This window comes from Brachypodium distachyon, chromosome 1 (assembly GCF_000005505.3).
Source record: "Brachypodium distachyon strain Bd21 chromosome 1, Brachypodium_distachyon_v3.0, whole genome shotgun sequence".
NCBI classification, from domain to species: domain Eukaryota; kingdom Viridiplantae; phylum Streptophyta; class Magnoliopsida; order Poales; family Poaceae; genus Brachypodium; species Brachypodium distachyon.
This window is the reverse complement of record NC_016131.3, coordinates 39,881,823-39,904,824: the sequence shown is the minus strand read 5'-3', so window position 1 is coordinate 39,904,824 and position 23,002 is coordinate 39,881,823. Positions and strand designations below refer to the sequence as shown.

Sequence of the window (23,002 nt, the reverse complement as noted above, 5' to 3'; positions counted from 1 at the left end):
TATGTCATTAGAAACTTCAAATATTCTATTTTCTAATGATATAATTTTTGCGATGTCAAAATCATATGAAATTAGTTAAATCTTTAACCTAGGAATGCGTTGGACCCCATATACCGGACCGGAGGTTTCCAAGTGCAACAGAGATACGGTAAATCAAAGTAGATGGAAACTCGATGTAATTCCACCGGAAAAAGTCTTGCGTGCCACTTGTGATTTTCTTTCATGCTTTTGTATCGAAATCGTCCATGAAGTCTTAGGCAATGGCTGGAGCGATTAGATCATGATTTGTACAGCGTAGGTAATTAACTAGAGAAGAGAAATCCCTTTCCAGCCTACTTGTCTGACTTTTTGTCCACCCCTAATAGCGCCGGGCGCCGCCTATATATCCCGCCAAATCAAACGGCCACCACCCTAGAGCAATAAACTCCTCCCAACCTCCCTCCTCTACATCACACACACAACAGCAGCAGCAAACAAGACGCCAAAGGAGAAGAATGAGAGAGATCGACCGGGCGATGGGGGCGAGGCTCCTGCAGGCGGTGGCGGGGCTGATGAGCACGTGCACGCGGCGGGTGCAGCGTGCGGCGAGGAGGATGGGCTCCGCCTCCGGCAACCGCGTGGTGGCGGTGCCGTGGAGGAAGGCCTTCTCGCTGCCGTCGGCGAAATCAGGGAAGGCCGGGGGCAAGGGCAAGGAGGAGGGCGGCGGCGGGGGGCTGTGGAGGAAGGAGATACTGATGGGGGAGAGGTGCCAGCCGCTCGAGTTCTCCGGGGTCATCTACTACGACGCCGACGGCCGCATCCTCTCCCAGCCGCCAAGGTCGCCCATGCGCAGCCCGCGCCCGGCGTACGTCGCCGCCAACGCCGGCCTCCACTAGCTGTATTGTTCTTGGGTCAGTTCGAGTCAGCCGATCCAGCAAAACGATGGCGAGGCTTGCTCTGTTTTTCTTTTTCAGTTCGGGGAGACAGAGTGTTCTGTGTTTCTTTTTTCGTGTATACGGTGATCCTAGTGTTCTGTGTTTTTTCCTTTTCTCAATCGTGTTGTAATGATAGGATATGCAAGATTTTGTTGCTGATTGTTCTTATCCATATTACTTTCTGCAAAAGCTTTGTGTTATCGCCCAAAAAAGATAACTGGTCAGCTAGACAAATTTTCACCACCTATCAATCAATTTGTCTGTGCTAGATTTATCGGTGTTAATGGTAGCATTGACGGGGTTTTTTTTTTTTGCAACATGACATTGACGTAGAAATACTTTTTACTTTAACTAAAGCGTGTCACCTCGACAATATCACGTCTGCCGTTTAGTATACGTGTGTACGATTTCAAAGGTTGAAGTGATCCACGCTTATTTCCGATCGAGGACACTAAACTGACCGGGTTATCGCGTTCAACGGTTCAAGTCGGCGCATCATATGTCTCTATTATCGCCGGACACTGGATCTGTGCCCCCGAATGGAGTAGAGGACACACTGAGCCACAGCTGGGAAATTAGGAGAAAAGAGATAAAAAAGAGGGAATTAGCTTAGCTTAAACGGGAAAAAAATTCTCCGTCAATATCAGAGAAATTTAGGTGATAAGGCGATCGATAATTAGATGTGTGCGTCGGTACGTACGTGGAGCCCCACAAGCAAAGAAGACGATCGATCGATTGCTACCCACTTTTGCTTGGAGAAGTCGACGGGGGAAACGGCAAAGAGAGCGAGCGTGGACAACTACACCACCGCCGTCATTGCATTGGCGTATATGATTGCAAAAGATTGTTGGCGTGGGGGCGGGAGAAGAGCTGTCAGAGGGTGAGGTTAGGAAAAAGAGGAACGGGCGCATTGAGTGAGCAAACCACCCAACATTTCCGGCTTGCTAATGAGTGCGCACAGAGCAAAAATGCTGCCGTACCATGCTGATGCTTCCCATTCTGCGTGTGACGAAACCAGCGCAGTGGACCAACACTATGGCTTCGGTCCCGCTGAGGCGCTGAGAGCCGAGCGCCGAGAACCAGAGGCACGGCCTAGCTGCCGCCACGGCAAGCGCCAGCACGGGACGAGAGCACACAGGATGTGATTCCGCCACGGAATTTTTTCCCCCCCTTCCCGGGTCGCTTCACTTGTCCCAGCAGCATTTTTGAGAGAGCATTTTTATGTTCTGCGCATTTAGGTTTCTACGGAGTAATTCCAAGAAATGTCCTTACAAGTTGCTACAATCCAGAAGCGCACACCAGAGGAAACCTTTCGCTGGGCAATCGTAACATGGCAGATTTCCTCTTCTGTTTTGGTGATAATAATATATCTGAATACTGGCACTGATCTGGAGTTTATTCGAGACAATCCTACATGACATAGTGAAGAGAAACTTGTCACAAAGGGAATACAACGGCATCGTTTCCTATCCAAATAATACACCCTTGTACCAACAAACCCACAACATTATCTTTCAGATGAGCAAGCATCAACACAGCATGAATCCCGCGGTCATCAACCACGAAAAATGGAATAAATGGATCAACCGGCTTTGCTGGAGAGGAACAGAAAGAGAAAGCCACTTAGAAAAGCGGAAGTGAAACCAGGATCTGAGAGCCTAACAGGTACCCGTATTCCATACTGCTGATGGAATAACTTATGTAACTCAACAGAACCGTTGCCAATACAGAGCACCAATTTTTTTTTACAGCAGGTTGTAACTTAAAACAAATAAGATGGCATGTTAATTGCAGTCTGAATCAGCTGGGATTCGCCATCTTCTCACAGCCTTCTCAAGTACCTTGGCTCGTTCATGCACGCGTGCTGCTTCAGTTTCCACCCAAGACCTGATATAAATTAAGTAGTGTGTCATATCGAGCAGCCATTACAGGAATACCTTTTTGTATGCCATTGACACCAGGTGTTTTTTGAATTTTCTAAAAATCTGAAAAGCTGTGAAAATTGGCAAGATATAATGTTGACACGAATTTTCTAATGGGAGAACTAACTGAGATACAATACAAACTGATGATCTTGAGCACTCCTTACAGATGAATGATTTTAAGAGATTTTTCATATTTTTAATTCAAGTACAAGACTAGTTAATTTTCCCTAAAATCCGAACTGCAGATGAGAAAGTTTAAGTATATATAACTATTCACTACTGTAGGATCAAGCATATTTTCCTGAACTAGTGCATGTGAACATACATTTTACAGGTCCATTTCAACCTAAGATGCTGAATTGATGTTTCTATGGTGCCAAATAAATTCATAACTACAAAGAAGGACCTGCAGGTGCTACGTATTATTACCATGTAATAAGAAAACGTGGAAGTTGTATCTTTTCTGAAGACATACCTTAGCATAGTAAGAGCTTCCTTCTCAGCTTCAAGATACGATTTAGCTTCAGTGACAGCTTGATGCTTGCTGCTCATATCAGAGGATAACTTTTCCAGATTCTGTTCATCAGCCATGATCTCTATGCTCTCATTGGCTAATCTATCATACATGCTATCAACTTCTGACCTTAAACTTACGAGTTCCTGATTCTGATGCTCTAAAGCTGTTCTTTCTTTCAGTAAGACTGCAAGTTCCTTTTCTCGATCTGTCCTCTCATTTGCTAACTCATGAAACACATCTTGAAGATGCTTCTCAACTTCAAGCCCACAATCTTGCTCCCTTTTCATCTTGCAATCCCAATATTGCCTTATATCCCCTCTCTCAATTAACTCTTCCATCATTTCACCCATAACAGAAAGTCGGGATTCATTTTCCACTTCGAGTCTCTTTAATTCATCGCGTATTACTTCTTCCATCCGACCACTGGTCAGTGCAGCAGCTGCTTGTGCTTTTGTCACAGGCTTATGATGTTGAAGGCGTCTGGTGTTTCCTATTAAATGCAGTGATTGCACAAGTTAAAGAAGTTAGCAATTAATAGATAAGATAGATGATTTGCTTGTGAGTCAAGTACTGTTGTTAGCAACAATATAAATGACAAAATGTCATGGGAGCAAGACGCAGTGCGGGCAGCAGATCTTGTACTAATAGGTACGTTCCTAAGATTAACTAAAACCAATTTTTTATATCTGTCTACATTTAATGCCTCCGACCCAAACCCACCAAGAGCCTCCGAAGTCATACTGAAGATACGCTGACTCAGCGACTCCAGCTGGAGACGTTTGGTGCGTTGGACCCAGAACTGCTCAGAGCCTCCAAAGACCCACCAAAGCAATGCCGACTAGACTGATTGGTGCAACCAACGACTATCTATGCATGGTTAATTAGGGCCATGACCCATGTATCTAACTTAAGCCCAGTTAGGAGGCTAAGGGTTAAGAGTGCTAAGATGACGGGGAAAGAGATGATGGCTGCATTGCTGACCTCCCACCACACGCAACATTGCTGATCCTCCTACCATCAGAATCTTATCATACATGTGCGCATTTGCGACGGCGAAGTGGTTGATTTGGGACCTGATTCAGCACAGGATTTGAGGGGCCCCGGATCAAAATCGTGCCTTTTGTGGGTGGTCTGGTGCTGGATTTGAGCTTTCTTGAGGCCGAAATCGTGTGCAGCTCGGGTCTGCTGCCTGGATCCTTCTTGTTTGCTGCGCCCGAGCAGACAAACTTGAGACGATGAGAGAAGAGAACAGCAAGAAGGGCGAGGTGAGCATTTGAGCTCGAAGTTGTAGGTGTTGACAATGGAGAGACGCGAGCTTGCGCGGGGAAGGAAAACCCCCTAACCCTCGGTCAGCATGCCGGTCAGCCAAGTTCGGGTAACACCATGGCAGCTCAAATTGGCAAAATCATCCTTAAAACAGGCCAGGTGATCTGAGTAGACGGATTTGATAGTTGAGGGCGGGTGTATGCCCAGTTTTGTAGTTCAGGGAGTTATTTTGACTTACTTCGTAAATAAACACCCCCTCACCCTTTCTCCTAACAACACTTTGACAATTTGGTTTTAGAATAGGTTAATTAAGTGCAACCAGAATCTTGTTTGAGAGTCTTCTACCCTTTGCTCCTGTAAACTAGCCTAGTGAGATTACAAAAGTGTCCATTTGAAGAAAACCTTTCTGTGCTTCCGTTTTCATGTGTGGTTTGGGAACTTGTGGTTAGGTGAATACTTGTTGCAGATCATTTAATCAAATGGACTTTCCAGTCAGGTGCCTCACCTGAAATGCTACGAACTAAACCTGCAACCCGGTGTCAGGTGACAATCCTATTAAGGTGTCAATTGACTGACTTCGAGACAAAGTTGATGGACATAAGGGCCATCTGCGGCTGTGTGCACAAGAGCATTATTGTGTGTGTGCCTTCCATAGTACATCCCGTACATGAGGCAACATAATTATATGCATTAGCTCAGTAGTAACCACTGGGCAGCGGGCACTAGCTAACATAGGCCAAAATAAAATAAAATACAGAACACACAGTTTGAAACACAAAAGTAACATACACCAAATCAAAATGGAGACCCGAATCATTAAACAAGAAATCACCAAAATGAGAAGGAAATTGGTAGTCCGTGCTAAGCCTATCAGGCTATCGACGTCGCTATTTCTATAAAATGAAAGCACTGCAACCAACTAAAGACATAAATAAAAGGATCTTAGAAGATCATACCAAAAACTTTGCTGATGATGCTGTGGTCGCCACCAATCAAGTCTGTCAGTATGGATGCTGATACATCTGGCCATGCGCTCAAATCCAAAGTGTGAACATTTTTACTCGGCATCTGGACTGTAACCAAAGTCAGGATTCGCAGAAGAACAAAACAGAAGAATAAAATAGAACACTGCAGCATAACATAACAAGATCAAAAGATATATGTACCTTTTGGTCTAATTCTGATGCAAATGGATGTTCCACTAGTACTTTCCAGTTAACAAGATCAAGACGTGACAGATAACTACAACAACAACAAAGAACAAAAACTAAGGAAAAACATTGAATTTATCAGGCAAAAAAGCTACACATTACATACCTATCAGGTTGGAAGTTGGCATTTCGATTGGCACTTAGAGAGTCACTTGTAAATGTTCCACAGAAGCTGGATAACTTACTAGGCACAATGCCAGATTCTCCTAAAGCTTTTTCATCATAATCAATGAACCACTATTAGATTATCAGCATCTCGAAGCCCAATAAAAGAAAAATGTTTTCACCAAAAAAACATCAATTCATATTACATGGGCCGAAGTAGTGTGGCAGCCACAGGTACTGAAGCCTGTCTATGAGATGCAAAAGGAATGACTAGGCTGATCTTAATGCTGTTTAATATAGGTAGAAACTTACATTGAATATATAAGAAATCTGAGTCATCCAAATTTACATCATCAAAGGCACTTTCGACTGAACCACAAATTAATAGATTAGGAATGATCCTGTGCCTCCTTTTCCTGCAATATGATAAATATGGCAATACTAAAATGTCATGTGAAGCTCAGTTTTTTGAATATATATATTGCATTGCTCATTACCTCTCTAATCTTGAGCATAATTTAACAAACCATCTTGCAAACTCCCTTCGCGTACAAAATTCACTGGAGCCAGCATCGTTTTCAATTATCTGAGGAGGCACAGACAGTGACAGATACATCTTTAGAACTAATGATTTTATTTTTTTAAACCACACAATTTCTTACAAAAAAAGGTTAAATTAAAGGCATGGGGGAAGGAGTCAACTAATACAGAGCCCATAGTAAACTGAAGGAACACTTAAGGCTCATACATAGTAGGTGTTCACTCATTGGGAATGTTATCTAAAATATACATGATATTACCCGGGGGTAGAAGTAATCAAGAAAAGAATTGAAAAAGAACTTTAATATACCCCTTCAAACCAATCACAAGTAGAAGTAATCAAGAAAGTACAATCATGTAATCTTTCCTACCTGGATTCTGTTGAGAGCATACTGTAAAGGCAACAAAGAAACATATGTAATTAAGCCATTGCAAAGTGATGTAGCAGATTTCTTGTCTGAAAATCGAGTTGTTGATTGGTATTTTGACAAAAGTACATCATTAATGATTTTAGATAATAAACCAATAATACATATGTATGCTTACACCGTTACAGTTGTAAATCTGTAACCTACCTGTAACTTCTTCAGTATAGACAAAGACTCCTCATGCATGGGATCTGCTGGAATTCTACAAGAAACACGGTCACCACGAGCTGGTATTCGATGTCGGCTTGAATCATCAGTTGATGCGTCACTATTCTCATCAACAGTTATTCCCAAAACATCAATAGCATCTGACTCTTTCACGATTGCCTCATCTTTGGGAATTTCTGCTGACTCAGATAATGAGAACTTCTCTTGAACATATCGTACTGGGACATCAATAAGTTGCTGTAAACCTGAAAATCACAATTATTCAGCATTTTATCTGGTTCTTTAATTCCCCTTACAAGGGAATGAATGCAGGATTTCTATCATAAAGGAAAAGGTAGCAACGCGGCCATTATAATTTATAAACGCAGTGAGCTGATCTATAGCTGTTCACAATGACTCTAGGACACTGGTGTTGTTCCAGCACGGAAGCATCGTGTCAACCAGCAGCGGTGACAGAGGTGCTTGCATCCTTGCTTGATGTCAACGGAGGTCGACAACAGAGATGAAGGCCGTCTTTCCTCATTGTGATTAGTGAATCGGGCAACGAATTTTGAACAAACACGGCGAATTCGAACCCTGATATAGACTGATCGATCAGGGTCAGGGTTCGATGATGGTTTTGAGTGAACCTGACAACTATGTTTCAAATACATTCTACGATGCTCTGCTGCAATTCTTCCATCCTCATGGAATTAGCTGCCACATATATTGCTTTCTATGTCATAGGCTCATATCTCTACATCCCAGTCCAAAGTTCAGTAGGAGTTGTTGTAAAATGGATAGCCCTCCTAGGTTCCTTTATCTAAGGTTCATTATACCATGGAAATAAAACAGGGCATTCATCAATTTAGTATTTACATAGTAAGGTGATGAAATGGTAAGGAACTCACACTTTCTTGAGGATGGCGAGTTCCACGTAATCCCGGCTAACGCGATTGCCGCGGAAGTCCCCAATCCCACAGCGAGAGCTCTCCCAAACCCTGAAAATGCAATCCAAAGGCCAAATCAGAACAACAAAATTTCCGCTCAAAGGTGCAACCCTACAGCATCCAGTACTCGAAGATCTACCTGCCCTCCGGTGTTCCACCGTTTGCTCGGGGAGCCACCAGCCGCCAAGCCCGTCGTCCGAGTTGCCGCCGCCGGCTGTGACCCAGCTGGCGGCCACCTTCGCTGTCGCACGGCGGCGGAGCTGCGGAAGTAGCGGAGCGTGGAGTCGCGGTGGCGGCGAAGGCGGGGTGTGGCGGAGCGTGTAGCTGGTGGCGGTGGCCATGGCCATGGCGCGGGGCGACCAAGTGCCTAGGGTTTTTATGCCGCCGGCCTCATGGTACGGCGTCCATTTTGGGTCGAGCGCATCACACCAATGGGGGGCCCGTTTTCTCTCGACGGAATGGATTTATTTGTTGCTGACTTGCTGTGCTAGACTGAACTGAACTGAACCTTGAACCCTAGTCAGATGTCCATTGAACACAATTTGAGTTGTGGAAAATAATTTACATTGTTCATGCTAATTTTATGAAAAATAATTTTGACCGTAACTATATAGAATTTTTTTTGAATAAATATCCACTTTCTTAGCCTTAGATAATGATGATAGGAGCTATCAGAACTATTAGACGAGTGACCCACGCATGGTGTCTTTTCTCTGATGATTAACCTATCACGACCGATGATCAACATAACCTATACTACACAGTGGCGTTTCCCACCTAATTCTACACAGTGGCGTTTTCCACCTAATTCGATACAGCGGCGCCAACGAACACCCTGCTCGCTCGCTCTGCGCGCCTGCTCATGTGCGCTCGCTCCCCAGCAATGCCTCAGCCACGGCCCAATCACGCAAGCCACTAGGCCTGACACGGCCCAAGCAGCTCCCGTTACCCCGTCGTTGTCACGTCCTGCACCTTTTTCTGGTTGTACTGCACTTGCGCCTTGTTTTGATGGAGTGGGTATCGGATGCTTAGTTCATGTTTGTTTTTTAAAAATATAACAGAACAACAGTTTAGCCCTGTATACCCACCTTCTTTTCACGTCAGCTGACGCTCGGGGAAAATAACTTGGCAAATGGTAACTCAAATAAAAATGATCGCTACGAGCAACAGCTAATGTTAGGGGTAAAAATATATGGCAACCTAGCAGTGGTATTTTTTTTGTTCGTAAAAACTAGAATCAATAACCTAATCATTAGGGGCAAATATAAAAGCACGTGAGCAGTGATGAACAACATGGCCATATGCTCAAATAACTTGGTAGCTAGAGGCGAAAATATGACAATTGATCAATGATAAATGACATGGTAACTAGGATCAAATAACCGGGTAGCTAGGGACAAAGAAATGTGGCAATTAATCAGTCATAAATGACATGGCATTAGAATAAAATAGCTTGGTCAGCAGGGACAACAAATATGGCAACTGAGCAATAATAATCGACATGGCAATTATGATCAAATAACTTGATTCTTATGCACAGAAAAATGTGTCAACTTAACAATAATAATCGACATGGCAATTATGATCAAATAAACTGGCTATTAGAAACAAAAAATATGGCAATTGAGGAATGGTAAATCGTCATGGCAATTAGGATGGAATAACCTGGTCGCTAGAGACAAAAAATGTGGCAATTTAGCGGTTGTAAATGACATGGCAACTATGATCAAATAGCCTGGTCGCTAGGAACATAAAATATGGCAATCGAGTAGTGATAAACGACATGGCAACTAGTATCAAATATCGGGTATACTCGAGTCGAGTACATGGTTAGTCATAACCACGTCAGTAGCCCCCAAATGCCTGGCTGAGTTGAAGACTCGACTAGGGACTTTTCCCGTAAAGAATGAGATTATTCCGCCGTTGAGCCAGTTGCATAATGCTGCAGACTTGGAGTTTCATTGATTTGTACTTCGAATGAGAAGTATTTCTGATTCAGAGAGTGTCTGAGTCGATGCTTTAATGTTTGACTGTTAAGTAACAGTCCCACAATATGAGCGGATAGTGAATCAATGCGGTGAGTAGGAGTCATAGGGATATGTGCTTAATGCGCCCAGATACTCGAGAAATCGAGTCCAGTTAATCGCTTTAGAGCGAATACAACACTAGCTGTCATCAGTATTCGAGTCCCCGGGCTCGAACCTGGCGACTGACGAAATTTGACTTAGTCTGCTGCGGTCTTATAGAGTCAAATTCCAGTTTTTAAGTACTCGACTCGTTTGTCAAGATTGCTTGAACTGGAAATACGCAGCTGGTACGTTTCCAGGCCCTATAGGAAGTCTACGGGTCTTATCTTCATGTAATGAACATGGTTGCAGGGAGCGACCCTTAAGTGAAAATTGTTACTGGAGGGATGCAATCGATGCATATCCAGGCCTAATTTTTAGGACTCACCTTCATACAATGAGTATGGATTTGACTGGAAATAACATAGCTGGTACGATTCCAGGCCCATCCGTGAACTTTCGGGTCTTATCTTCATGCAATGAGCATGGATTTACTGAAATACGTAGCTGGTACGATTTCAGACTCGATGGAATGATCCATGCGGCTTATCTTCATGCAATGAGCATGGGATTTACCAGAGCAGCGCAGCTGGTGCGGCTCCAGGCTCTTTGGATGAAACCCAAGAGGCTTACTGTTATGCAAATGAGCATAAACAACTGAGGTGTCGCAGCTGGTGCGACTCAATTTGAGTCAATTATATGAAACCGACTGCCCTGTACCAAGGTCGTTACCCTGTTTTTACTGTTGTGAATAAAGAATAAAGAATAGATGGCTGTATGAAGTCTTTAATATAAAGTAACAATTGATTAAATCGCGACTCGAATGAGAGTCTTTAGTATTCATAATCGAGACTCAATACGAGTCCCATTCTTATGATACAACTTGATGTGGGTCAGGGTGGCCCGATCTTTCGATGAGATTGATAACTCTCGATTTGGGTAGGAGGTGACATTGACGATCCGACTACGACCTAGGAGGCAGAACTTTCGCAATCGATACACCAACTCCAGAGGGTTATTGATCACGCGGGGGCACGATCAACCTGACCACGAAGGTCTTTGTTCCTGCAACCAATCGAAGAACAAGCAAGAACAAGATAAATATCTGATGCAATCAAAAATTGCGAGTATACTATATCAAACCAATGTCTCAACGAGACGATAAGTTGGAGTCTGGACGACGGTAAAATAGGTGGTCTAACCGACACACGCGATTACACGAAAGTAGCAAAGATGGCTAAACTTTATCTAATCAAAACCCAAGGCTCCTTAGGGGGGCTCATAGGGTATATAAAGGAGGAGGGAGAGAGATTTTCGTCCACCTTGAGTAAGGAGGCCGAAATCCAACTCTATCTCTAACTTCCCTAACAAACCACAACTCTTTAGGAAACTGAAAAACAGATCCATCAGCTTGTTTTGTCCGCCACGGTCAGCACGCGTCGAATCTCCTTGTGGGGCCGGTTCTATTGGAAAGGTATTGTAATTACCTTTCCAACAAGTACTTGGTTGCTTGATTTGGACTAAACAAATTCGGGTCTCCTGACAGCTCGGACCCGAATCGGATTCAACTTTAATTCGTGATATCTTTCTCTAGCAAGCTCCGAATCATGTGCCATTTGATTTGTTGGAAAGTACACTTGAAATCCTTTCCTCTGAGCTGTATGGATGCTTGATTCTTGTTGGACCTCCCGTTGGCCTCCATCGTATCTCATCTTGACCTTGGACTTGAAAAGCTCGACCAAATACCTACGTAATAAAATGATACAGGATAGTTGCTCTGCCTCTTCATGGATATGACACAAATAGTACTTGACTTCACCTGATTATAAGTGTTATAGAATACTCTACAATTGAGGGTGCCAAATGTTGTATACATGGTTAGCATGTCCATATCACAACTCCATCTCCTTATACAAGAGATAGCTTTTGAGTCATAACATTTGAGTCAAACTCCGTCACTGATGACGTACCTGTTGAAGGTGAAGAGCCATTGGGTCAATAGGTGTGACCGGGTGCACAATCTAGCCTGACAGCTAGGTGTACTGTTGTCGTGCGTCAGTGGGAAAACGGTCACACTTCGCGCAGTAAATAAGGCATAATGATTTCATCGATTGCGCCCGAAAGATGGGTGGCCGTTTCTGTTTTCACCGCTTCACTTCCTGATTGATGTGGGACACGTGGCCAAGATAAAGATCTTGCGGCCCGGATTCTTCGGCCGGGTTCAGCCTATAAAGGGAGGAAGGTGAAAAGGAAATGCCTCTTACCCTTCTTCTTCCTCGCGAAATCATCCCAAGCGTTAGAGCTCCCTGCTTCCATAGCCCAAAAAAGTCTCCCGAGTTCCTTCGATGACCAAGAATCTCACACCATCCAGAGAGGGCAAGGCCAAGACCGCGGGTTCTAGGACCGATGCCGGCAAAGGAGATGCCGGCAAGGGAGTCCCTGGCCCGTGGTGGCTTACAACCGCGTCAAGATCCTAGAACTCCAGGATGAGGGAATGCTGCCGGGGGGCCCTGACGGGGTTCGCTTCCCGGCAAAGGAGGAATACCGCGACCGTTGCTAGGTGAGCGGGTTGTCTTCCTCGATTATGTTCTGCGAGGGCTCTCTTTTCCCCTTCATACCTTTTTCCGTGCTATGCTGCTAGCCTATGGGCTGCAGCTTCACGATCTGCCCCCCAATTCTTATTTGCACGTTGCGTGCTTCATCACGCTGTGCGAATGTTTCTTGGGGGTAAGCCCTCATTGGGGGCTCTGGAAGCGGATCATTATGATCAAGGGCCAGAAGGCGGACGCCGTTGGGAGTGTCAACTTCCAAGTACGGCCCGACGCCAAATACTTCTCGCTCCAACAGCGCGAATCTGAGCAAGGCTGGAGGGCGAAGTGGTTCTACGTCCGCTCTGACGCCTTGGGTGCCGATTCGAGTCTCCCTGCCTTCTCAATAAAGAAGAAGGTAAAAAAGACGACAGCCTGGAGCCATGAACTGACGCCTATGGAGGAGTCTGAGGCGACTCTCTTGATGGCTAAGATGCACTCCCTTATGGGACAGGGGTTGACAGGTGTTCACCTGATAGCTCTGTTCCTCAAGATGAGGATCCAGCCACTGCAGGCTCGCGTTCACCCGATGTGGTCCTTCGAAGGACCCGGGGATCCCACTCGGGTGAATGCGGAAGAACTATCTCTGAGCGAGCTGGAGTCGCGGATGCGAAGGTTAACGACCCTCATCGACACGAATCCAGGCAAGATCGACTCGCCAGTGATCCCTTATGGCCCTGACACACCAAGGGAAGAGGTAACTTGTATTTCTGCCTTTGTGAGCTTATATTTGTAAGCTACTGATCCGCTTGCTGGTTGCAGGGACTCGAAGATCCCTTGAGTCAACCTCCTCTTGCAGGGGAAGAGCTGGCCGACGAGTCCTCGGAGTCGCCAGAGCAGGCGAGCGACTCCAAGACTAAAGAGGTTGCCCTGGAGACGAGGAGGAAGTGCATCAGGGAGTCGAACCCCAAGTCTGATGATCAGTCGATGGGTGTCGAGGGTCCACCCGCTGCGACCTCGTCTCCTTCTCCTGCAGCCAAAAAGACCAAGACAGGCGGCCGAGCGCCTGTTCGCCGATATGGCCTTCTTGGCCGAGTCACCCAGGCCAGGTAGGTGATTCTTCATACATTAGCTAAGTAGTGTAATGTGAATACTGAACTAGCTGTTTTCCTTTGCCAACTCTGTGGCCTCGGTGACCAACCAACGACCCAATCTATTGAGCCCACTGGGTCGGACCCGAAAGCTTCGGGTCCCTCGATCGTCATCGAGACATTTGAGCCTCAGGCATCGATGCCTGAGGCGCCTTCTTCAGTGAGTGGGGAGCGTCAACCCCAAAGGTTGTCCCGCTCGTTGACTCACTTGGAGAAGCATGGAGCCAAAGCGGCTCCCACGACTTCGGCTAGTCACGTAAGTCTCGAGTCCTTTTTGGCAAATAAAACTTCTTTTGAATTTTACGCTCCCGGTGGGAGTATGAGTCAGATGCTGACGTAGTCACTGCCGCAGCCGATCATCCGCTCCATAACGGAGTTTGTTGATCGCTATGATGCGGTGACGGCTGAGCGAGATCAGCTTCGCCAAGAGTTAGAGCGAAGCCAGCAAGAGCTGAGGTCTGCTCAAGGTAATGCCTCCAGTTTAGTCTTTCTTTGAGTTGGAAAACTATTGTGTCTTACTATTTTGTCGTCTAGACCTCCTTTCTCAGGCTAACTCTCAAAAAGACGTGGCCGAGCTTCAATCCAAGAACTTGGAGAAGAAGCTTGCTGATCTAGCCAGGGAGTCGACGAAGAAGCTGGAGGCTGAAAAACGCCTCGCCCAAGAAGCTTCGGGTGCCCTTCTAGCCAAGGAGGCCGAGAAGGAGAAGACGAGAACCATTCGACTCCAAGGAGTCATTGGTCCCCTCATGGGTAAGAACATCGTAGTTGAATCCACTCCTTTGAATATATTGTTAACGCTTTGGCCCATTTGCAGGTCTGCTTTCCTTGTCTGGTCTTCTGTCTTCGAGTGAAAGTTCACTCGACAGGGTGATTGACGCTGCGGCAAGCGTCTGCTCTGGAGCAACGACTGGAGTCCAGGGAGCCTCCCGGGTGCTCACCGGTTTGTTCGGGCAGATGTTTCCTGACGAGCCGGTGCCTGAGTTGCTATGGAAACTCGTGGAGTTTTTCAGCGCCGACCCGGATCCTCTGGACGAGTTTAGCCGGGTTCAGACCAACTCTGGTGCGGAGTCAACGGTCGTGCTAGCGTTAGCACATGGCGTCGGCGAAGACGTGCTGCGGAAGGTGGCTTCCAGCGTTCCCTTGTTACCCAACGGGGAGGAGGTGGCTTTGACACCTTACTTCCAGCTCAGGGAAGAACTGGCAGCCCAGCTGTCGGCTCAGCTGGGGAGCATGGCATCTGAGGGAGGAGCGGCTCCACCATCGCCGACTCCTGCGCCGAGCTAGGAGGTGGGCCTAGCTTGAGGCTTAGACTTCCTTAGGCTTTCACCTGTATTTTTCTCTTTTTTCGTATCGTTCTTGCTCGAATGCGAGCAATATTAATAAAGAAACATCCTTGTTCCTTTGCACTGGTATGAGTCGGACTCCTTCCTTTTAGTTAAGACTCGTGTCTTTGAATCCTTTCCAGGACTGAAAAAGGGGGTATTTCTCTTCTGCAGCGGGAGAAAGAGCCCACAACTTCGACAGTCGAGGCAGACACAGAGAGGGTTGTGACACCTGAGCTGAATATCGCAAGAGCCACGATCTCGGCTGAGATGCTCCCTCCGGAAACCGGGGATGCCGAGCACCCCCTTTTTAGTTCGGTGGAGGGCGAAGCGATCGCTCCGGCGATCGCCGGCGTGACGATAGACACGAAGTGTGGACACGTGAATTTACCCAGGTTCGGGCCACCCGGAGGTGTAACACCCTACGTCCTGCTTTTTGTTGTATTCAAGATTGCATATGTTGGTTTACAAGGTGTCGCGGGAGTTCCCGGGGAGCTACTTGGCGATGGCTCTAACTAGGGCTCAAATTAAGACTCATCCGAACCCTTTGACCGGTGGCATCGGTCCTCCTTTTATAGACAAGGGGATACCACAGGTGCCATTGCATGCAGTGTGACACGTTTCCTAGACGCGTGTCACACCCACATGAAATACATTTCTGCTCATCCATGCTGGACGCCATGCAGCGCCCTATCCACTGTACGCGGTAGAAAAAATGGTTCGTAGGGTAGTCGCCCTAGCCTTGCTAAGCAAGACTAGGCCAGCTCATAAGACTTCTATCGGTGCATTAAATGCACTGCGCCCGCTGTCTTGTCCGGTCTTCACTGTTCTGTGGGCCCCGCCTGCATGCCCGAGCGTGGGTTGCTGGGGTGCCCCTTCCCGGCTAGTGCACCCGGCTAGTTGCTGGGAGGCGTTTCTTCAGCTTCTCGGGACCGGGGTTCCTGGGGCTTCTTATATGCGGGCCCTTAGCTTCACCTTCACCAAGGGCCATCTCCTTGAGGCAGGCTTCCCGGACTCATCGCTTCCCAGGAGGCCTTCCTGACGGGGCTTCGTCACTGGCGACCCACGCGTCCCGTATCATTGGGACCCCATGGGCCACTCGTACGATAGTAGCCCCCGGGCGTGGGCCGGCAACCTTGAAGCTCCCAGCAAGTGCTATCCTCGGTCGGTTGCCGGGCTACGCCCTATCCGACGCGTGGGTCCCAAGGGGAGTCCCCCTGGCACCCGGCCTCGCGGGCCGTATTTACGGTTCCACTCCTCCGAGCGAAACGGTCGAGCGCACGATTTCGTGCCTTATCCCGCTTAATCACCAGAGAGTTAAGGCCACGTCGCGCACCCCCCTCTTAATCTCTGATTCTTTAGGGCAATTTACTGCCGATCGTGGGGGTGTCCGTTGCAGCCCGCCAGCCCCGATAAATACCCAAGGCTGGCTGCGGGCACTCCCCATTGCCTCTTGCTCCTGCCATTGCCTCCTCCCAAGCTCTCCGCGCCCCAACTCCAACCAAATCACCTCCCCACCTCCGCCGATGTCTTCCAAGGGCCAGAACCGTCCCAAGGGGAGCACCAGCAAGGGGGAAAAGCGCGAGAAGGTCAGCAAGAAAGAGCTGTCGGACCGAGCCCGGAAGGAAGAGGAGATGCGGGCTAAGTTCGCCTTCTTCCCCCCCGGGTACAACGGCGAGGGGGTAGACAAGCTAGTCTTGGCCCTTGCCACCAAGCACAACGAGTACGGGCCGACGCGGATTTCCCCCGTCAGCGCGGAGCATGACCCACAGTACTTCCGTATCTTCGGGAGGTTCATCCTAGTCGGGTTCGTCCCGCCGCACTCTTACTTCCTTTCAGCCATCATGGAGACCTACGGGCTCATCATGGTGCAACTTCACCCCACGTCGTTCTTCACATTGCCTGTCTTCCAACACCTTTGTGAAGCATTCGTGGGGGTGATGCCGTCGAGGGTGGAGAAGAAGGCTCCCCTGTCCTCGGGAGTGGTGTTCCGGTTCCGCGACAGGATTAAGTCAGAGTTCATCGAGCTGGGGAGGAAGAAGATCGAGCACGAGTGGTGCCGCGACTGGTGCTGGGTACGCACCGACGAGCTCCAGGAGTTCCACGAGGAGCCCCTCGGACCCCCGAAGGGCTCTGACGACTAGACGCTCTGCGACCAAAAGGACGAGGAGCTGGCCCCAATCTGCGCCAAGATCAAGGCGCTCCGTGAGGCTGGGCTCACAGATACGGATGTGACGCGCCACTTCATTGGGAGGCGCGTGGCTCCCCTGCAGCGGCGCTCAGATCCGGCGTGGATGTACACCGGGTCCGGCGACCGGACCCGGCTGCAGCGCACAGACCTCCTCCCGGAAGAAGTGCAGTTCTGGGTGAAGGGCATCACTGGCGAGGACGAAACCTACCGGCCGCCCTCCGCTTGGAGCGCACCCGCTCCACGTCGGGATCCCGAACCCGGGAGCCCGAGATCTCCCACTCTGCGACAAGTGGGGTATCGTGGAGGACCCCTCGGCGCAACCCTCCCCCCCGCAGCCCAGGCCCCGCAGGGGCAAGGAGCTGGCTGCCGACTCGGGGAAGGGGGGCCAAGGCCAGGCCTCTGCCAGGCCGGAGGACTCGGACCCCGACGACTCCTTGCTGGGCGTCGGAGGAGACCTCAGCAACGACGACGACGATGCTCCCCCGGCAGTTGGAGGGGTCATGTCAGAGGAGGCCGACGAGGAAGACGACGTCCCCCTGGTGAGGTGGTCTACGGCGGGGCGGGCGAGCAGGCAGGAGGCCAGCCCGCAGCCTCAGGAGCCTCACGGCGACGCGGGGGTTGGGGCCTCCGACGGCAGCGATGCGGCTGTAACAGCCGCCCCGACTACCCCGGCGGCTCCGCCAGTCCCACCCGTGCGGAGCGGCCCCCCGACGAGGAGCATCCTGGCGGACAGGGTGCTCAAGCTCAAACCGGCGGGGTGAGCTCAACGTTGTCCAGAGCACTTGCGATTTCGGAAATTTTTCGTGTGCCTGACTAACTTGTTTTTGCGCTTTCCAGTTCTTCGAGGAAGAGGAGGCAGACCAGCACGTCGCCGGCAGCCCCGACCAAGAAGCCCCGCCCGGCATCGGGCGGCGGCGACCGAGATGCCGCTGACGCGGCTGTTGTGACGGCGGCAGCCGCCGCTGGGGACCTGAGGGTCCCCGATTCGAGCTCGCAGGGCACCAGCCCGGCGGCAGGTATGTGCGAGTTCCTACATTTCTTTTACCCATGCGCGCCATCTCCCATACTTGATGCAGGTGCTCTTGATGCAGTTGCCGAGGATGTTCCGGCTGCGCCCGCGCCCACTGAGGTGCGAGTAATCGACCTCACTGGCGAGGTCGATGATGATGCTCCGGCGGAGATTACCTCCGTCGGAGCCCTTCTGCAATCGGGGTCCTCCTCCTCCTCCTCCGCCGGAGCCGCCTTCAGCCCGGGAGCAGGGGAGCTCGCCGGGCGGACATGGGGAAGGATTACTTTCGACCCCAGCGTGTTCTAGGAGAGACACCAAGTGATCGACAACATCCAGCAGCAGCAGCGGATGTCCGTCGATTTCTTCAACGATGCGCAGCAGCACCACGCCCGCGTAGTGGCGGAACTGGGCACAGCTGGAGGCGGCGGCTGCAACAGCAGCTGAAGTGTCAGCGCACCGGGAGAAGGAGCTGCAAGGCCAGGCTCACTCTCGGGAGCGCGAGCTTGCGGGGCAGCTCAAGGCCGCCCAAGATGCCAGCTCGTCCCTTCAGGGCAAGCTCGACATGGTGCGGTAGGAACTCCGGCTAGTCGACGATGACAACACCAAGAACGCGTCCGAGATCCGCAGGCTGAAGTCCGAATGCCGCAAACACAAGCTGCAGGCCCAGGAGGCCCGCGGTGCATGCACCGAGCTGTGGGCCCACAGGACAGGGGAGGTGGCCAGGCTGAAGAAGCTGGCGGACTCGACGGTGGAGGCGCTGCAGGGATTCGACATCCCTGTGGCTTCCTTCGACGGGGTGGACATGGGCAGCTTCACTTCCTTCTTCGCAGACTTTGTCGGCCGATTGAGCGGCCTGCAAAGCTGTGTTACGGCCTTCGGGGACCGGCAAGTCAGCCTTGCAGCCGAGCAGGTCGCTGGGCAGATTCTCACCCGGGTCCACTCCGCCCACCTCGACTTCCCGTTCGAGTCGGTCTTCGACGCTTGATCCGACGAGGAAGAGGCCAAGACCCACCGGGAAGCAGTGCAGGGCATTGTGGACGAGATGGTGGCGCGGATGCAGGGCAAGGTCGATGAAGCTGATACTGTTGACGAGGAGGTTGCCGGAGAAGCCCCCGATGCCGAGGATGCACCTGACACCGACGTAGCCGCCCCGGGAGCACCTCCTGCATGATTGCTTGTTTTTTTTTTATTTTCCTGCAAGTGGCGCATGGCGCCTTAGAACTTTTTATGTTAGCTTCCCCTTATCATCGCAAGTGTTATCTGTTAACTCGTTTGCTCAAGCTTCAATATATCCAATGCTACTTTTACTTGCTTCTTTGTCTAAAACTAGCTTGCCGGGGAGGGGCTCTGTTCCTCCCGTGCTTTAGCCTTGCGTATCTGGGGACTCGCCAACCACATGCTTGGCCAGACTAGGGCTTACCTCAGCAAACCAGCGTTACTAAAGGAAGAGCCAAGGACCTAAGACAAAGTACTTAGCTTTCCGTTCTCTTTGGTCTTGTAGCACCTCGTTGAGGGCCGTGGCAAGGACGTGTACTAGACCAGACGTGTGTCATGCTGTTAGTTTGACTAGCAGGTACCAAAGTGATCCAGGAGTGGAACACTGGACAGCAGTTAAGAATATCCTTAAGTACCTAAAAAGGACTAAAGACATGTTTCTCGTTTATGGAGGTGACGAACAGCTCGTCGTAAAGGGTTACGTCGATGCTAGTTTTGACACTGATCCGGATGACTCTAAGTCTCAATCCGGATACGTATTTATTTTGAATGGTGGTGCAGTTAGCTGGAGGAGTTCCAAGTAGAGCGTTGTGGCAGCATCAACAACTGAAGCGGAATATGTGGCTGCTTCAGAAGCGGCACATGAAGGAGTTTGGATGAAGGAGTTCATATCTGAACTTGGTGTGATTCCGAGTGCGTTGGATCCCATGGACATCTATTGTGACAACACTGGTGCCATAGCCAACGCCAAGGAGCCGAGGTCTCACAAGAATTCCAAGCATATTAAACGCCGGTTTCACACTATTCGTGAATATGTCAAGGATGGTGACATAAAGATTTGCAAAGTACATACGGATCTGATTGTCGCAGACCCGTTGACTAAACCTCTTCCACGAGCAAAACATGATCAACACCAAGACTCCATGGGTGTTAGATTTATTACAATGTAAACTAGATTATTGACTCTAGTGCAAGTGGGAGACTGTTGGAAATATGCCCTAGAGGCAATAATAAATTTGTTATTATCATATTTCATTGTTCTTGATAAATGTTTATTGCCCATGCTATAATTGTATTGATTGGAAACTCAAATACATGTGTGGATAAATAAACAAATACCGTGTCCCTAATACGCCTCTACTAGATTAGCTCGTTGATTAAAGATGGTTAAGGTTTCCTAACCATAGACATGTGTTGTCATTTAATAACGAGGTCATATCATTAGGAGAATGATGTGATGGACAGACCCAAACCTAAACATAGCTTTTGATCGTGTCACTTAAGTTTAAGTTGCTTATGTTTTATTATGTCAAGTATTATTTCTTTAGACCATGAGATCATGCCACTCCCTAGTACCGGAAGAATACTTTGTGGGCATCAACCGTCATCTCGTAACTGGGTGATCATAAAGGTGTTTTTCAGGTATCCCAGAAGGTGCTTGTTGGGTTGTATGGATCAAGACTGGGATTTGTCACTCCTTGTGACGGAGAGATATCTCTGGGCCCTCTCGGTAATATAACATCCTAATGAGCTTGCAAGCATGCAACTAATGTGTTTAGTTGCGGGGGTATTATATTACGGAACGAGTAAAGAGAACTTGCCGGTAATGAGATTAAACTAGGTATGGCGATACCGACGATCAAATCTCGGGCAAGTAATATATCGCGAGACAAAGAGAATTAGATACTGGATTAATTGAATCCTCGACATAGTGGTTCAACCGATGAGATCTTCGTGGAATATGTGGGAACTATTATGGACATCCAGGTCCCGCTATTGGTTATTGATATTTGATCATGTCCACATGTTCTCGAACCCGTAGGGTCACACACTTAACGTTTCATGTTGCTTGGGTTAGATGAGATAAATGATGATGATATCGAATTATGATTCGGAGTCTTGGATGGGATCCTAGACGCAACGAGGAGCTCCGGAATGTTCCGGAGATAAAGATTTATATATGGAAAGTTGTTTTCAGGGTTCTGGAAAGTTTGGAATATTTCCCGGTTTTGACCGAGAAGCTTCTAGAAGGTTCCGGAGGGATCCGGAGGGTTCCACCTTGAGGCCCACCTATCCCTGAGCTAAATGGGCCTGTGAGGGAGCACCCTGGCCTTAATGGGCCGAGGGGCTAGCCCACAGGGCCCATGCGGCCAGGAGGAGAGTCCTGGCCGCGGGAGAGTCCTGGCCGCATGAGAGTCCTGGCCGCCGGAGAGTCCTGGCCACGGGATAGTCCTGGCCGGCCACGCCTCCTCTACCCCTATATAAATAGAAGGGGGGGCAAGGGAGAGAGACACCCCAAGCTTTCAGTTGGATCTCTCTTCCCTGAGCCCTTCTCTCCTCCTCTTCTCACGCGCACGGCGTAGCCCTGCCCGTGAGAATATTCACCATAGTCACCACGCCGTCGTGCTGCCGGGATCTCGTCTACCTCTCCCTCTCGCTTGCTGGATCGAGGAAGGAGGAGACAACGTGAAGCTGAACGTGTGGATACCAAGGAGGTGCTGTCCGTTCGGCACTGAGATTGATCTCATTGAAAGTTCCACTACACCAACAACGATCTCGTGATCGTAACGCTTAGCGGTCTACGAGGGTATGGTGTTCATGATCCCTCTCGTTACATACATCTAGTATATATATTCTTGGGTTTTCTTCCGCACTTCTCGTAGGAAAATTTTTGTTTCCTATGCAACGGACCCAATACTAACAGCCAAGGACGAGGAAACAATTCTGTGCACCTAGAGCAGGAGACAAAAGCACTCATTAAACAGCAAACTCATTAAACAACAAAGCACAACACTTATTGAAGCAACACTTATCTTTATTCAACTTTGTGCTAGAGGATTACAATCGGGCCTTGCCCGGCTACACTAGCTTAAAGAGGCACGCTGCCGCAGCATCACCCATGGGTAAGGCGCCACCATTTCACGGGTAGAACTTGCGCAGGTGCTCAATGTTCCAACTATTGGGCACCGGCAAGGTTTCTTCGGTTTCCAGTCGGACATCCCCCGGTCTGGTCACCTGCACTACCCGGAAAGGGCCTTCCCAGATTGGAGTTAACTTGTTCCCGGCCTTCATTCCTTGTATCTGGCGCAGGACAAGGTCTCCAACCTCGAGCCCCCGGAGACGGACTCTCCTGTCGTGATAACGACGGAGTCCCTGCTGGAAGCCTGCAGCTCGCACAGCAGCCTGGCATCGAATCTCCTTGATGAAGGTAAGGTCATCAATCCTCTGTGTGTTGGCTCTTGTCGCCATACGCGCGTACCCGAGTTGACCCATACTTGAGCTCGAGGAGCAGCACAGCTTCTGCCTCGTAGACGACGGTAAACGGAGTTTGACCCGTCGCCCGACTTGGTGTGGTCCGCAGCGACCACAGCACGGGCTGGAGTTCTTCAACCCAGTGTTTCCCGTGGCCCTTGAGGTTGTCAAAGGTTCTCGTCTTTAGCCCTTGCAGCACTTCTGCGTTGGCTCGCTCAACTTGCCCATTGCTCCTCGGATGAGGAACAGAGGCAAAGTGAATCTT

The 23,002-nt window shown here is 49.1% G+C and overlaps 2 protein-coding genes across 2 annotated transcripts; one reads left to right on the top strand and one right to left on the bottom strand.

Moving 5' to 3' along the window:
• The first annotated feature begins 392 nt into the window (after window positions 1-392).
• LOC100835085 lies at window positions 393-1,103 on the top strand. The gene has a single exon (XM_003563841.4). It carries the CDS (start codon window positions 495-497, stop codon window positions 873-875), a length of 381 nt encoding a protein of 126 aa, XP_003563889.2. The 5' UTR covers window positions 393-494; the 3' UTR covers window positions 876-1,103.
• A 1,248-nt stretch (window positions 1,104-2,351) lies between these two features.
• LOC100834778 lies at window positions 2,352-8,450 on the bottom strand. The gene is made up of 10 exons (XM_003563840.4): window positions 8,143-8,450; window positions 7,965-8,054; window positions 7,054-7,319; window positions 6,436-6,524; window positions 6,251-6,354; window positions 5,940-6,045; window positions 5,789-5,864; window positions 5,579-5,690; window positions 3,315-3,846; window positions 2,352-2,801 (listed from the first exon to the last, which is right to left on the bottom strand). The coding sequence occupies exons 1-10, from the start codon at window positions 8,348-8,350 to the stop codon at window positions 2,699-2,701; spliced, it is 1,686 nt and encodes a 561-aa protein (XP_003563888.1). The 5' UTR covers window positions 8,351-8,450; the 3' UTR covers window positions 2,352-2,698.
• Window positions 8,451-23,002: the final 14,552 nt, after the last annotated feature.

Excerpts from the sequence above, each read along its gene's own strand:
- LOC100835085 (XM_003563841.4), top strand. The coding sequence starts at position 495 with ATGAGAGAGATCGACCGGGCGATGGGGGCGAGGCTCCTGCAGGCGGTG.
- LOC100834778 (XM_003563840.4), bottom strand. The coding sequence starts at position 8,350 with ATGGCCATGGCCACCGCCACCAGCTACACGCTCCGCCACACCCCGCCT. Across the intron at positions 8,055-8,142 it reads GGTGGAACACCGGAGGGCAG|GGTTTGGGAGAGCTCTCGCT; the intron begins GTAGATCTTCGA and ends TTGCATTTTCAG. Across the intron at positions 7,320-7,964 it reads CTCGCCATCCTCAAGAAAGT|GTTTACAGCAACTTATTGAT; the intron begins GTGAGTTCCTTA and ends TGTGATTTTCAG.